This window comes from Symsagittifera roscoffensis, chromosome 8 (assembly GCF_963678635.1).
Source record: "Symsagittifera roscoffensis chromosome 8, txSymRosc1.1, whole genome shotgun sequence".
NCBI lineage: Eukaryota > Metazoa > Xenacoelomorpha > Acoela > Convolutidae > Symsagittifera > Symsagittifera roscoffensis.
In genome coordinates, this window is record NC_087069.1 from 17224821 (window position 1) to 17241469 (window position 16649).

Below are 16649 nucleotides of genomic sequence, written 5' to 3' on the forward strand. Positions count from 1 at the left end.
TTGATCATAAATTGTTCTTTAACGCCATGTATCAATGTCATGTACAAGTTTTAATGCCATATATATATATATTTTTTCGAAAGCTGAAATTTTTCAAAAAACCATGTCAGTGTTTCCCTGTTTTTTTGAGTGCATTGGCTCTCTTCCAACTGTCTGTTGGCTGTGTTTTGTTGTGATCGGGTTGTAATTTGCAAATTTTTTATGATTCGTTCACTTTCTTTGAAGTGAGGACGTCTATTTTTTTTTAAATAATTCATTGCAATTCAAAGCGCTTCAAGGTAAGATTTTAATTTGAAAATACATCAGAAACAAGCAATCGTTTTTATTGCTTTTCTTGTTCCTTGACATTTTTCCAAGTGTCTTTTGACTGTTTTTTTATATCAGTTTCATTTCTTAAAAGAATGAGAAAACACGCTTATGAGCGCAAGATTATATCTGGATCGCACGAAATGCAAAAAAATCCTAATGGAAGTTTTTCATGACAACAATTTTTTTCCTTTACTTTCGGCTTGATAGGACTTGGCCTATATTACATCGGTTTAATGGCCATTTTGACTCTTTCAGTGTGTGAATATCTGTGTTTTGAGGGTAAAGTGGACTTAATAACTTGTTAATTATTTTTTTTCAGCTAAAAGGGTTTCTGCCAAGGTATTTTTCGGCTTTGCTACCGTTTGGTAAATTTTCTCCCTTCGCTTATTTCTCATTATTTTGTGTTGTGATGTTTTTTAATCTGAAAACTAGCCTTTTTTGATAGATCTAGTTTTCGCCATTTTCGAATTTTTTTTCGATTTTCTAACATAGCGGCTTTCTTGTTCTGTAGCGCAAGTGTTAGATTTCTCAGCAGAATTGAAATACCCATTGTTTGGATTGACCCAGTCAAGTATAAACGTTGAATTTTGCATTGTTTATTCAGTTTCGCTCGCAAGTTTTTTTTCCAGAAAATTAAGAAACAATGGCAATTTTGTTGAAATAATGTGGAAAATTTTTTATTCGATTTGGTTTTGAAAATTGTTTTTTTTTAGACTTCGAAATGGGGATAATGTCCGTATTTATTGCTACGGCATGTTTGACAGTGTTCTGTGTAACCTCTCAAAACTCTGACAACTTGCCTCGACTTATTGCGCATAAAGAAGTGTTAAACAGCCTGATCTTCCAAAATAAACAACTGAATGTCAAGTATTCCATCTTCAATGTGGGTTCTGGATCGGCATTTGATGTTGAACTTCTGGACAATACTTTTGCGATGAGCGACTTCAAAATAGCAGCCGGCTTGACCAAGGTCAAGTATGAACGAATCGGTCCCGGCAGCAATGTCTCCCATTCGGTAGTGTTGATTCCACAAAACCCTGGTTAGTACTCGAAGTATTTGGGCTCAGGAAACCATCATTAAGCCGCAATTGAAGAATAATTTGGAACCGCTTTTTAAAGAAAATTTAGTGCTGCTACAGTAATACAGTATTTTACAAGCACTTGTTTAAAGATATTGCTTTAAACTTAAATTTAATTAACAAAAGAAAAGTCTTTGTCCAATTAAATTTCCAATATGTTTCTTGGCGAGCAACAAGATCGCAGATTTAGGTCTGGCTAAATGTCGTGAAGTCTCTGCTACAGACCCGGTCCAGGTTTAAGGCTAATAGAACAGTTATTTGTTGTGTCTGAAATAATGATGCTGAAGTTGATGATGATGATTTCTTTCAGGTCGGTTCAACTTCACTTACGCCCAGGTATCCTACTCTTCGCAGCAGCAGATAGGAAAGAACCCCCAAATAGGCTACACCAGTGCCCCAGGGGAAGTGGTTGTGTACTCACTGGCAGAATACGAGCGGTATTTCACAGCTCACGCCAAAGACTGGCTCTACTTTGCTGGCATGAGTTTGCCTTGTATTCTGATGCCGGGCTTCTTCTGGTATAGAAGCTACGCTAAGTACTGCGTGAAGAAATCGAAGAGTGCATAGAAATCATTAAATGATTAATTTCGTGTGGAACCTTTCTCCTTTTAAATCAATAATGCAGTAAAAAGAAAACAAGAACAACTGGTGTATCAAAATTTTCTTCCTAAAATTATCAATTGATTGAAAAACAACGCTAGTTTAACGAAGCAAGACTTATGTTTTCGATTACCATAAGAATATTTGAAGATAAATTAAAGTCTTTCCATGTGAAACACTTACTCTCATGTGGTAAAAAAAAATTCTCTCATGTACATGAAATTGGCCGTCGTGTAAAAAGTACCTTTTTTGGTGAGAAGTAAACGATTTACAGACGAACTGGGGGGTTTAAAGGAGAAAGTATCAATACATGTGTTTAAAAATTTAAGCCTATCGTTTGCTTCATCGTACAAATTAAAGGATATTGAGTTTCGGTTTGAACTGAAATTGCTATCTTTTTTGTTGTATTTGACCAAATGTAATAGATATGGTTGAGGTATTGTGTAAATAGTTTTTGCTTTCATTCCTTTGATATATTTAATTATTGTTATAAAAATATCTTCCTTATGGTGGCAATCAGTGTTACAACTGAGGTAAGTGCGGTAATAAAATATTATGTTCTCCAAGTGTTGTAAAACTATCAAAGTGATATTTGATATTATTTCGATTTTTGTTGATTGACTTGGCATAACTTGAAAATTGATGTTGGTATGTGGCGTAAATACATGGAAGGCAATTATTGTATTTGGATTGTTATCATTGAGTTTATACTGCTGAATAGATTATTATTGCTCGGTTTCTTATCTGATTCACAGAGTAAAACAATTTAAACCTTACAAGGGGTAAGTCCGCCTGCTAGAAAAAAAACATTTAGTTTCAGCCAGGTCGAAAAAGCAACGGCTCGTGTTTGCGCCGAGAGGGTAGAAGTTGGAGTCACTGTTGTTTAACTTTGGTATAGTTTACCAGATAAATGAAGAAAATTTTTGAGCTTTCGAGTCCTTTTTTTTACTAGGCCGGACTTTTTGTGTTCAATTTTTCGTTTATGTTCCGACTTCCGAAGCAAGTGACGGAATATTTGTGCCCGAGTGGTTTTTTCTCTAGACCAATTTCGACTTTTTAAGTTGAAATTTTTGACGAGATTTTTTTATATCGTATTGTTGTCCTGAGCTCAAATTTAAAAAGATATTTCAACTTTGATCATTTTTCGTAAAGTTTTGGGTGTTGGTTGATTAGCAGTTTGACCAGTTTAGGATTATTAACTGGGTGGTTTTCAAAAAACAAAGGGGTGGTCTTATTTTTGGGTGGTTTTCAAAAAAACTCAAAAATTGTTTCATTTTTTGAAATTTTGATCTAGTTTTGTTTAGTGATACGAGCAGTCTTGTTTAGTTTAATTGCCAAGTATACATATAAAACAGCGCGTAAGTACTGATTATGCTGATGATATTAGTACAGGCTATTGTAATTGCTCGGAATGTTGAATTTTCAGTTCAATAAGAGCCTGTATGAGTTACAAATTTTGAGAAGTTTCTTTTATTTGCAATGTAAATTTGCTCTTCCAACTGAACACTTAGTTATGCTTCAAGCTCTCTCTTTACCATTTATTCATTAATTTGGTTCCAGAACAATGACATCAGAGAGTAAAGTTGACCAACTTATCAGGAAAACTCTCGAAGTTCAGCCCGATTTCCCGAAACAGGGCGTTTATTTTCTGGACATCTTTCCTCTATTCCACGACCCAGCAGTGATCAAATCAATAACAGATGAAATTGTCCAGAAAATCAAAGAATTGTCCCCCAAAGCAACGGCCATTGTAGCTTTGGAAGCAAGAGGATTCCTGTTTGCTCCTATAGTTGCGATGGAACTCGGAATTAAATTTGTACCGATTAGAAAAACAGGAAAATTACCGGGAAAAGTGGAAAATTTTACATATCAGCTTGAGTATGGACAAGATACGGTGGAGATTCAGAGTGGTGTTTTGAAAGAGAGTGACAGTGTTGTTATTTTTGATGACATTTTGGCAACTGGAGGCACAGCATCTGTAAGTGACTACGGTTTGCTTTGCTGGTTTTATTTTTTCTACCAAGTACGCAATTTTTGGTACAACTATGAGTTTTGGGCTACGTGCTCGTTGCTTGAGGTTGAGGCAACATTAGCCAGCCTAGAAAAGTAACCAAAAATTTGCATGTCATTCTTAAGCGGTTCTCGGCGATGTGCTGAACAGCTCGTACCTTGGTCCTTTCGCTCGTGGATAAATCGTTTTAATTTTATCTGGATGATACATGGCCTCCTGAGAAGTTTAAGGAAAAATTAAAATGTTTGAGCAGATGCACTTTTTTGGCTTGAATTTTTATACTAACGACAGAAATTATCATAATAAAATAGATAATTGGAGAAAATACCACACGTGAGCCCAATTTTGTCTAGTTTTGGAATAGGAATCAAAAGTTTGGCAAATTAATAATAGTTTGTTAATCGGCCTATGGATGAATCACAGGTTGTTTTTTATTTCGGTTTAACAACTTTTTTTCGGGTTAACGACCTGCTGTGCAGAATCACTTGTGTCTTGATTCATAATGAATGCAAACTTCTGTGCGTTTGCGGAACTTAACCTGAAGGTGAAGAATGCGCCTGGGACGACAAATATCTTGGGTTGGAATCTGACCAGGAACTGTTTTTTTTTTCAAACTGCAAATCTTGCTTTCCAAAAAAATGTCAGCCTATAGAGTTTGTCTGTTTATATTTTGTCGGCTTAGTTGCTACATCGTAAAATTGATGTTTTTTTGTGCGCAATTTTCAATGTAGTTAACTTTTGTTTTTTGAATTACTGTAATTTTCAATTTTACTATCCTTGACTTCGTATGTTTTGCTGTTTTTGTTTTATTTTTCGCTTTAAAACTTTGTTCGACTCAATTAATTTATCGGCTTAGTGACGTAACTTGGAAGGTGACCCATCTTTCATTTTAAATGAAGCACAAGTTTTATGTTTCATCCCGGATCGCTCAAAATGCTAAAAATCTTAAAATAGAATTTAAAGTTCAAAATTTTTCATGACAACAGTTATATTCTCCGTTCTACTCGATATTAAGTTTCGTCGGCTGAGTTGCCGCTTGTTTTGTTTTTGAAATTTCATTAAATGCCGTCGATTGTGTTTCTTTCTAGAAATGTGTTCCGCGAATAGAATTTGATTCCAGGCAACATTTGAATTTTTTCAAGTTGCCGTTTTTTTGAATATTTTTTAAGAATTAGTGGCGTTCTTTTCCTTTCTGCTAGCTTGCATTGACAAGTTTATGTTGTAAGGCAATTGGAGCCAAGCCCCGCTTCGCCTCTTTGTGGTAATATTTTTTATTCTGAATTCTTAGCCTGAAAAAAGGCAGCCGACTATATGGCTCGTTGCTAGACATCTCGAGCGGAAAAAGATTATTGAAAGCTTCAAAAAAGAGAAAACATGGCTAAAAAGAGATAGATGTTATATCGCTGGTTTAGTTTTCCTGCTAATTTTTTTTGTGTGCTTTTTGAGCAGCTATTCTTGTCTGAACGTTTTTTATTCTGCTTTTTAATATTCGTGTGCGAATTTTTGATGTTCAATAATTCGTTACATACAGTTTTGCTTGGCGTTTTAATTAATTAATAGAGATCAGGGGCACTCTAAAGTTGATAATACAGTGAAATGTCTTAGAGACTCGAATCTTTTGTGTAGAAGTTGAAACAGTGCAGTCTTTTTGTTAATCAGGTTGTTCAATAGTTGTCATCTATTATGTATATAAATGCGGGCCATGTTTAACCATTTTCAACGTAATATTTTTGCACGTTTAACGAAAGAATTTTTTCACGTTTAAGCTATATCGTATATTCCAAGGTTAAGATATTTTCGATTTTCCAGTTTGAATTCAGCGATTATTCCACCGAGTTTAAAAGAAACAGCCCAATAGCAGGATGCTGTCAGGATTCCCGAAAAGGTTGCAAATTCGGCCTCCAATTAAGAACGCTCAAATCCTTTCAGTATAAGAGATACGACGATTTTCGTGATTTTTTAAAAATAAATTTTCAGAAAATCAAATTACAAAATAATTTACCAAACTTCCCCTAGCCCTCTAGTTGGCGGCTGTCAGAGTACTTTCAAGGATTGCGAATCTTGCCTCCAAATATGACGACACAAATCCTTGTAGTTTTCGAGATAAGACGTTTTTTGTGATTTTTTCAAAAAAGTTTTAAAACAAACGAAATTTTTTTCTTCCAAATTTGAAGTTCCCAACCCTGTAGTTGGGGGCTATCAGAATACTCTCAGAGGCTGCGAACCTTGCCCTCAAAATATGACTGCTCAATTTTTTGTAGTTTTTGTGATATTACGTTTTCAGTGATTTTTTCAAAAAATTTAAATCAATTTTTTTTCCAAATTTGAAATTCCTTAACCTGTAGTTCGGCGGTGTCAGGGTACTCTCAGTGGTTGCGAATCTTGCCTCCAAATATGACTTCTCAAATTCTTGTAGTTTGCGAGATATGACGTTTTTTGTGATTTTTTCAAAAACTTTTTTTGGAAAACTCGAAAATAAATGTTTTCTTTAAAGTTTGAAGTTCTCAAACCTGTAGTTGGTTGCTGTCAGGGTACTCTCAGGGGTTGCGAATCTTGCCTCTAAAATATGACTGCTCAAATTCTTGTAGTTATCAAGATATTACGTTTTCTGTGATTTTTTCAAAAAATTTAAATCAATTTTTTTCCAAATTTGAAATTCCTTACACTGTAGTTGGGCGGTGTCAGGGTACTCTCAGGGGTTGCAAATCTGGCCCTCAAATATGTCTGCTCAGATCCTTGTAGTTTTCGAGATATTACGTTTTCTGTGATTTTTTCAAAAAATTTAAATCAATTTTTTCCAACTTTGAAATTCCTTACCCTGTAGTTGGGCGGTGTCAGGGTACTCTCAGGGGTTGCAAATCTTGCCTCCAATTATGACAGCTCAAATCCTTGTAGTTTTCGAGATATTACGTTTTTTGTGATTTTGTCAAAAAAATTGAATCAATTTTTCTTCAATTTAAAATTCCTTACGCTGTAGTTGGGTGGTGTCAGGGTACTCTCAGGGGTTGCGAATCTTGCCTCCAAATATGACTTCTCAAATCCTTGTAGTTTGCGAGATATGACGTTTTTTGTGATTTTTTCAAACACTTTTTTTTTTAGAAAACTCGAACCTAAATTTTTTCTTTAAAATTTGAAGTTCTCAAACCTGTACTTGGTTGCTGTCAGGGAACTCTCAGGGGTTGCGAATCTTGCCTCTTAAATATGACTGCTCAAATCCTTGTAGTTTTCGAGATATTACGTTTTTTGTAATTTTTTCAAAAAATTTTCAAAAAAACTGAATTAATGTTTTTTTTTCAACTTTATAATTCCTTACACTTTAGTTGCGTGCATTCCGTGTACTCTCAGGGGTTGCGAATCTTGCCTGTAAAATATGACTGCTCAAACCCTTGTAGTTTTTGAGATAATACGTTATGTGTGATTTTTCAAAAAAAATATAGATTATAATTTTTTCAAAATTTATAATTCCTTACGCTGTAGTTGGGTGGTGTCAGGGTACTCCCAGGAGTTTTAAATCTTGCTTCCAAATATGACTACTCAATTGTTTGTATTTTTCGAGATTTGACGTTTTCGAGATTTGACGGAAAATTGGGATTCAGAAAAAGTTCGTAAATTGTGAAATTACCAACCCTGTAATTGGGTGCTGTCAGAGTACACTGAAAGCCTGTAGATCTGGTTTTCATATATGTCAAAATTTGGAAGCACTGGAGTTGCGTAACGCGCTAGTATAGATTAAACTATAAACGTATACTTCGTTATATATTAGTTTGAGCATAAATTGTATATTGCATTTCAAATTCCAAACTTGGGGATTTCCAGATAATACATTTTTCAAAATGAATGATTGATGGGTGATCTACCGTATCGATTTCTTTGGTCCACGCTCTTAATCAGTTTTTAAAGAAAGATCATAATACTGTTAAAAGTTTTTATAATTGCGTTGAAGTGCAGACAGCAATGAAATGCGTTCATCTTTTGCGGCTAAGACTTGCAGCTCTCATTGTAGTGTTAAATATTTGAGATTAGAGAATCTTGCCTCTAAAATATGACTGCTCAAATTCTTGTAGTTATCAAGATATTACGTTTTCTGTGATTTTTTCAAAAAATTTAAATCAATTTTTTTCCAAATTTGAAATTCCTTACACTGTAGTTGGGCGGTGTCAGGGTACTCTCAGGGGTTGCAAATCTTGCCCTCAAATATGTCTGCTCAGATCCTTGTAGTTTTCGAGATATTACGTTTTCTGTGATTTTTTCAAAAAATTTAAATCAATTTTTTCCAACTTTGAAATTCCTTACCCTGTAGTTGGGCGGTGTCAGGGTACTCTCAGGGGTTGCAAATCTTGCCTCCAATTATGACAGCTCAAATCCTTGTAGTTTTCGAGATATTACGTTTTTTGTGATTTTGTCAAAAAAATTGAATCAATTTTTCTTCAATTTAAAATTCCTTACGCTGTAGTTGGGTAGTGTCAGGGTACTCTCAGGAGTTGCGAATCTTGCCTCCAAATATGACTTCTCAAATCCTTGTAGTTTGCGAGATATGACGTTTTTTGTGATTTTTTCAAACACTTTTTTTTTTAGAAAACTCGAACATAAATTTTTTCTTTAAAATTTGAAGTTCTCAAACCTGTAGTTGGTTGCTGTCAGGGAACTCTCAGGGGTTGCGAATCTTGCCTCTTAAATATGACTGCTCAAATCCTTGTAGTTTTCGAGATATTACGTTTTTTGTAATTTTTTCAAAAAATTTTCAAAAAAACTGAATTAATGTTTTTTTTTTCAACTTTATAATTCCTTACACTTTAGTTGCGTGCATTCCGTGTACTCTCAGGGGTTGCGAATCTTGCCTGTAAAATATGACTGCTCAAACCCTTGTAGTTTTTGAGATAATACGTTATGTGTGATTTTTCAAAAAAAATATAGATTATAATTTTTTCAAAATTTATAATTCCTTACGCTGTAGTTGGGTGGTGTCAGGGTACTCCCAGGAGTTTTAAATCTTGCTTCCAAATATGACTTCTCAATTGTTCGTATTTTTCGAGATTTGACGTTTTCGAGATTTGACGGAAAATTGGGATTCAGAAAAAGTTCGTAAATTGTGAAATTACCAACCCTGTAATTGGGTGCTGTCAGAGTACACTGAAAGCCTGTAGATCTGGTTTTCATATATGTCAAAATTTGGAAGCACTGGAGTTGCGTAACGCGCTAGTATAGGTTAAACTATAAACGTATACTTCGTTATATATTAGTTTGAGCATAAATTGTATATTGCATTTCAAATTCCAAACTTGGGGATTTCCAGATAATACATTTTTCAAAATGAATGATTGATGGGTGATCTACCGTATCGATTTCTTTGGTCCACGCTCTTAATCAGTTTTTAAAGAAAGATCATAATACTGTTAAAAGTTTTTATAATTGCGTTGAAGTGCAGACAGCAATGAAATGCGTTCATCTTTTGCGGCTAAGACTTGCAGCTCTCATTGTAGTGTTAAATCTTTGAGATTAGAGGGCATTCTAAAATTAGTTTTTCTTCCAACCTAAGTCGGAAATTTTGTTGAGACGCAAATATGTTGCGAAAAAAAGTGTTCATTTTGAAAATGTTCATTTTGATCAATATCCAGCTATTAAGTACAGCCAATGCTAAGGATATTAACACAGACTGTTATATTACAAATAGCACTTTAGCTTCAAGGTATCATGGATATGCAGCGTAAATGTGGGGAGGGAGACCCGCAACAAAATGAGAGGGCTCGAAACTGGGCAGGGTCGGATGTTTTTAATGAACTTAGTAATTTTCTTTTTAAATTTCTTGGTAAATTTCTTTACTTGGTAAATTTCTTTTTTTTTTTTAATTTACTGTTGCTGCTAATGCATCATAATTGGCTGGTGTCTTGTAAGAATTTTTGCAGACTCCAAGTTTTCTACTCATTCAATTTTTCCCAGTAGCGTTATCAGTCATATTTTTGCTTGTGTATGTAACTTTGCCTCTGTGTTAAATTTTGTTTTGGATGCGAGAATAGTTTAAATCAAAACGCTCCCTGCTACGTTTAGGTTCAAAATGTGTCTGCACTTTCAATTTCCTAGTTTATTTATTGGCTGCGGTACGATTGATTCCAGTCTCTGGCTCACTAGTTTTACTATTAATGTTTTTTGTGTTTTTTGAGCAGCTGTTCTTGTCTGACTGGTTTTTTATTCTTCTTCTTAAGGTTCATGTGCGAACCTATGGTGTTCAATTTTTCATTCCGTGCAGTATTGCTTGGCGTTTTAAATCCTTAATAGAGACGTAAATCAGACGCACTCTAGAGTTGATAATCGTCAGTGAAATGTTTTAGAGACTCCATTCTTTTGTGTAGAAGTTGAAGCGGTGCAGTCTTGTTAGCTGATCAGGTTGCTCAATAGTTGTCATATAGGTTAAACTAAAAACGCATACTTTGTTCTATATAAAAAAGTGAGCATAACTTGTATATTGCATTTCAAATTCCAAACTTGGGGGCTTTACCAGATCATACATTTTATAAAATGAATATTTGATCCGTGATCTACCGTATCGATTCTTCTGTTTCAAAAAAGTTTGAGGTCCACACCCTCATTCAAATTTTTGTAAAGAAAATTCACAATCCTGTTTAAGCTTTATAGTAGCATTGAAGTGCAGGCAGGTATGAAATGGGTCTATATTCCGCGGCTAACTAAGACTTGCAACTCTCATTGTAGTTTAACGTTTTTGATATCTTTAGGCATTCTAAAACTCGTTTTCTTGATTGGTTCTTTAAATTTCATTATTTAAATTTTCATTATGGATGGTGCTATTCAATTTATGCGAGAATAGTTGAAATCAAAACGTTCCCTGCGTCGTTCAGGTTTTAAATGTGTCTGCAGTTGTTTAATTTACTAGTTTATCTTTTGGCTGCAGTACGGTTGTTTCCAGTTTCTGTCTCATTGAGTTTTGATTAGCTTTTTATAGCCAATTTTTCACCTATTAATCGAAAGAAGTCACCGACCAAAGAGTCGTTTATATCAAAATTTGTTTTGGTTTCGTTTCCTGTCAGCTCGTTAGTTTTTTTATTCATTTTTTTTACCTCGTTTCTATGTAAGCTTGTCTAGTTTTCTTGTCTATGTAAGCTTGTCTAGTTGATAGAACTTAATTTGTTTTTTGGTTTCTAGTAAGTGCTTGTGCTTTTTTTCTCATAATTATCTTCACTTATTCTGTTCGTTTCTTTCGACTAGGCCTGCATAAATGCTTACTAACATCCGATCAACTGGATTAACAATATGAGGCAAAAAGAAAAAAAACTATAAAAAGGATGTTTTTCAATTTAATTTATTCTCAACACAAAAACAAAGATTAAGATTCGACGATTAAACCCTAGTTATTTTGGGTTCCTGTTTTTCAATGCTCAAGCTTGTTTTTTAATTTCTTAAACTTTTTTGGTAAGTATCCTTCAACCTGCAATGGTTGTGTTAGGCAGTGTGCGACAAGCCTGTATACTATCTGCATTAATTTTCAATACCAAAAAACATTGGAGTATTCCTAGAATTTCTCTTGTGACAGCCTGTTAAATTCTCCAATCAAAGGGAGGATTCCTTGCCTCGGCGCAATCATTACTTGTATACCGCTCTTGTTCATACAATCGGCCATCCACACTTGCTTGATTTGCATTACTTTTTTTTTGTAAATCTTAATTTTTTTTGACGATCTGTTGATGGCTACCATTAGCATTCATCAAGTTCTACACGGATAAAACTTTGACACACCTACACCACTTACACGCACCAAAAAAAAAGCCTTTCCGATTTGAGTAGTTTAAATTTGATTTTTTTTTTCGACGCTGGATTCGATTTATCGTTCCAAAATATAGAAAACACAAATTTGATGGGCTCTTTAGTAAAAATAGTTCAAATAAGGAAATCACGACTAACCGTTTTCTCTAATTCAGCGGGTTTGAATCGTTTCTATTTTAATAGATTTGAATATTCTCTATTTTATTGGATTTGAAAAAATCAACTCAGTTAGTCAATTCAGAATGGCTACAATTTTTTTGTTCCGAGAACTTTGTCTTCGGGTGTTTAATTTTTTCTAAGTTTTTTCCGCGCAAATCAAGCTTAACAAATAATTATCAGAGGGTGCCGATTGATTTACAATAATATCAAACCCTTTTATTCGTGAATCGATTGACATATAAACTTAATTCGCTGATGATTCCTTTCTTTTTGACCCGGTCTGAATTCTTTCGTTTTGAGTCTAAATTCGAGCGAATAAAGCGAGCTAGCAGACTTAAATTGGGAGGATCAGCTTTTAATTAAGAAGTTAAAACTTAGTTTTCACCATTATTTTAGCGCCTTCATGGGGTCTTTTTCCAATCAAATTACGAGGCCCAACTTTGAACTGAATAGGGGCGCAATTTGGTGTGTGTGGTTCTTTGGAATCCAGAGACAGGTCTTTAAACATGTGTAAATTTTGACTGAACGATCAAATAAAGTGTAAGAACAAAGGAAGAGCAAAGCGAGCTTTCTTGTTTCGGAATCCGCTCGCAATTCACAAAGTAAACAGTTTGGCTTCGTACTGAAATTAAATTATCTATAAAAAATCTGAACAAAAATCGTTGTTTTTCTATTGATTTTTCGAAAAAAAGAATTCTGTTGTTGAATATGCCTTTTTTTCTATGGCTTCGAAAGTTCTTAAGTTATTTAATTCAAACTAGTTAGTCGCTAGGTAAAAGAAAGCAATTGTTACCGCTTTTCTTTTTTCGTTTTAGGCCGCGGTTTCTCTCTTAACAAAACTGAACATACCTTGCAGTTTATGCCTCTTTGTGATAGAGCTCAGTTATCTAACTGGCAGAGCGAAGTTGGAAGAAAGTTTGAAGAAGCAGTCTGGAAGCCATTCCACGGTCATTCACTCGATAAGTCTTATATCAGCCGAAGAAATTGACGATATACCGAAGAAATGAAGATGCCAGAGATATTTTAAAAAGAAAACTGAAAAAGTGCTGATAAATGATATCATATATTTTTTGTTTTAAAACAAAAGCAAAGATATTTTATTTTTCGAAATTTTCTCGTTTTTGCAAATGTAAGAGAAACAATTTATTGTTTGTTGAATTTTCGAGTAGCTAAGCTTACCTAAAATGTACACAAATTGATATCAAAGATGAAAGCTGACATATATTCCAATATAATTTCAGAATAAGGCTAGCTTTCTAGTGTTTTATGAGACAATATCTCAAACTTTGTACGAAAACTACGATTTTCAGCTACCTTTACGTACGTTCGGCCTAATATTTTTCAATAGATTCTTCATTACAAGGTTGCATATTCCAAATAATGATTATTTTTCAAGGAATACCGTATTTTCAGGTTAGCTCATTTTTTGGTGGGCTGAAAATATCAAAAGGCATCTAATTAACGTTCTATCCACCAAAGATGAGGCGGAACTTCCGATTTTCTCCCAATGCGGTCAATACTAGTTATTCATTATATATTAAAGCCCTTCCAGTAGTGATTCGAGCTGCACAGCCTTTGCCAGTCATGTTAAATTTGTGATTTGTATAAATTGTTGCCCTGACGCTCTTTTTTTTCATGGTTTTGATGGAGGTGTCTGTGGAATGTTTCCGGCGAAGAAACGTATCTTTTTGTAGAACTCTATAAAAAACGTTTGAAATGTGTTTGTTTTAGAGTGTTAAGAAATGAAGCTTCTTTTCGAGCTTTTATTAAGTGTCAGTCAACAAAGTGAAGACACTTGTTAAAGTTGTGGCAATTTTTTTTCAAGGAAAAGTCTTAAAATGCTCTTATTAAAAAGGACGTGCATTCCTACTCAAATTTGTGTTTTTTGGCGTTTCGACTCTGATCTCTTTTAAATTCAATTAAAATTCTTTTGTTAAAGGGTAAATTGCTCTCGAAAAACCAAAATTCAAATTGCGCGACAAAAAACGCGATCAAATCCAGCTTCAAAAATAGATTTTGCAATGGAGTTAAAGAGTTATATGTTGATCTAATTGTCTCAAATCGGTTTGGTTTCATCCAAAAGAAACTTCAATCATAAACGAGTTTGGGATTTCAAACTGTCTGTTGTTCAGCGGAACAAAGTAATGACACCCGATTGCAAACTTTTGCTATCACGTTTACAGTCAGATCCGAAAAAGGCAAATGTTTATTCTTCAAGAGTGAAAGCAATTTTTGCATTTTAAGTTCTTTCAAAAATTTAAGTAGTACTGAATTCAGAAGTTCTGAGTTCGAAGTGCTGAGTATTAACTCCTATTTGGACAAAACTTATATTTTATTTGGATATTGTGATAACTAGTCAATTGATAGTTACCTTGTTTTCAGAGTAACAAGCTTGCAGAATATGATATTTATGGCTAAAGAAAAGTTTTTATTTTACAAATTCTGATTTATGTGTGGAAACTTATTTCTATAAACTTTATAATTACAAAATAGCTAAGCAAATTTAAAAATTAATTAAACATGCAGTGAGAATTTTATGATAAATTGATGTTTGAGAGAAATTGTTGAAGGAGAAATCATTCGACAAAGTGGAAGACCGTTGATTTTTTTGCCAATGGCTTTCTTGATTTTGAGGAGCAGTTAGATTTTGTAAATTTCAAAGTTGAGTTTTTGGTTTTCTGACGAGGTTGTTTTTTACACTTTTAAATTCTCGGGTCTTATGCACTAGACGGCCCAAAATCAATTTTTCTACATCGTAAGCTGGAAATTATGCGAACAAATCTGATTGGGTAATTTTAGCCAATCAAATTCAAGTTACACGGTCAGGCATTCCGATCAACTTTTCTAGCAGATAAAAATATTAGCCGAAATTTCCGAAAAGATGGAACTTTGTAAAATAATCAAACTAATTGTGAGTTACTTGTGAAACCTTGCACAGACAAGGAAAACTTAATAAAACGGCTTGACAATTCGTATTAATAATTCGGCTAATAATTGTATCTGCTTGAAATGGCAGAATATTAATTATTTCATTTGAAATGGCAGAAAATGTCGATGGCACTTGATTGGCTAATTAGCCAATCAAATTCATCCTGAATAATTTCATTTCAAGAGATGTAGAAATAATGAATTTGGGCCGTTTAGTGCATAAGACCCAAATTCTCGTTAAGGAGGCTCTTGGAATCCCGTTCATTTTTTTGTTTCTGTTGTTGTTTGGATTTTTGACATAATATTGTTCGGTTTTATGCAAGACAACCTTAGTAAAAAAATTTTTCGGCTAACTTTACTGCTCTGTTTTCCAATTTTAGGGGTGTTAGTTGGGTCTGACTAATCTGAGTGTTAGTTCTAGTTGTATAATCGGGGTTACAATTTAAGTTTTATTTTTGACTGGATGGGCACAATCTTTGAATTTGTTTTTTCTTTGCGTACGGTTATGGAGTTTTAGTTACAAAAATTTGGGTTCGTTTTCTAAGTGTGATTATATTATGTGCTGAATGTCAGTGATTGGAATTGAAAAATGCTTGCAGCGCGTTTTTTTGCAAAATAGGGTAACAAGTTGTTGCGGCGAAGAATACATTCTTAAAAATTATCAGACAGGTGCCTCAGCTTTTTTGGATCCCTGATATGCCTCTTTGGGCGCATTTTTGTTGTTCCTGTTTGTTAAAACTGTCATGTATTTTTAGAGGTGTTGTAAAACTTTTCATTTACGAAAATATTGTCATTCTCAACAACTACTCTGCCTTTTTTTGAAATTATACCAACCGAAAAAATTGCTCAATCTCGTCTGTGGCTTTGTGTTTCGCAGTTTTTTCCTTGACCCACTTGCTACGGTTTTCAAAAAAAAACATTAAGGTAAGTTTTGTTGGTTTTTTCTTTTTCTGGGCAACTGACCTGCCAATTTGAAATTTTAGGTTCAAAAGACAGAAAGTCATCTGAGAAGCTGTTTTTTTTTGTAACCAGCTACATCTGAAATTCTTTTACAAATCTGTATGGCTTTGAAAGGGTCATTTTTATACTTGTAAGGCTTTTTTGAAACTTGAATTATCTCGAAAACTACCGAATCCTGGATGAAGGGTTTAATATAACTTAACAGATTGTGGGCTTTTTCGATTCAGAAGCCGCTACAGCCTAATAATTAAGATAAAAAATAATAATCTTCGGAAATGTCAAATTTAATTCATTTTGTGACCATTTTTTTCTACGTCGATGTGAAAATTTTTTAAATTAAGTGTAATTCAAAAGTAAGTATTATTCAAATTGTTCATTGATTTTAAGCATTTCAGAGTGTGCGCCATAATATCTAAAAATAGAAAATTAGTTCCGAAAAATAAACGAAATCTCAAAATTCGGCAAAGGCTTACTGAGTTTAATTAAAGATAGTAAGTTAGGAAAAAATTGTTTCCTTGAAAAATAATTCAAGGTCGCATTTTTTCAAGAATTATTATCTCAACTTTTATCTCAATTTTTAATCGCACATTGGATACTTTCATGTGAAATCACAGGTACATGAAAGTAGTCTGCCTGTTATTGAAAGTTTTGTTCAAAAATTTCGAATTCCAGTTCACAAATAAGAAAAGTCAAATTTGACTGATTGAGTATCTTATCTAAGAGTTTGCAGCCTCGATTTAGCTGCGAAAAGGAATATTTGAACTTTTTAACAGCTGAAAGAGTTTAGGACGGGGCTTATTAACAATTCAAAGTTCGAAATTTAAGCGGGT

At 33.9% G+C, this 16649-nt stretch overlaps 2 protein-coding genes across 2 annotated transcripts; both read left to right on the forward strand.

The window, feature by feature from the left end:
- The first annotated feature begins 1020 nt into the window (after positions 1-1020).
- Positions 1021-2724, forward strand: LOC134852894 (translocon-associated protein subunit beta-like). The gene is made up of 2 exons (XM_063868749.1): positions 1021-1349; positions 1699-2724. Exons 1-2 carry the CDS (start codon positions 1031-1033, stop codon positions 1953-1955), a joined length of 576 nt encoding a protein of 191 aa, XP_063724819.1. The 5' UTR covers positions 1021-1030; the 3' UTR covers positions 1956-2724.
- Positions 2725-3552: 828 nt separating this feature from the next.
- On the forward strand, positions 3553-12938 carry LOC134853490 (adenine phosphoribosyltransferase-like). Its single transcript, XM_063869491.1, has 2 exons — positions 3553-3966; positions 12747-12938. The coding sequence occupies exons 1-2, from the start codon at positions 3553-3555 to the stop codon at positions 12936-12938; spliced, it is 606 nt and encodes a 201-aa protein (XP_063725561.1).
- Positions 12939-16649: the final 3711 nt, after the last annotated feature.

What these genes read in the sequence shown, in the direction of transcription:
- LOC134852894 (XM_063868749.1), top strand. Translation starts at nt 1,031, where the DNA reads ATGGGGATAATGTCCGTATTTATTGCTACGGCATGTTTGACAGTGTTC. An exon ending in GTTGATTCCACAAAACCCTG is followed by an intron (nt 1,350 to 1,698) that starts GTTAGTACTCGA and finishes GATTTCTTTCAG; the next exon opens with GTCGGTTCAACTTCACTTAC.
- LOC134853490 (XM_063869491.1), top strand. Translation starts at nt 3,553, where the DNA reads ATGACATCAGAGAGTAAAGTTGACCAACTTATCAGGAAAACTCTCGAA. An exon ending in CAACTGGAGGCACAGCATCT is followed by an intron (nt 3,967 to 12,746) that starts GTAAGTGACTAC and finishes TTTTCGTTTTAG; the next exon opens with GCCGCGGTTTCTCTCTTAAC.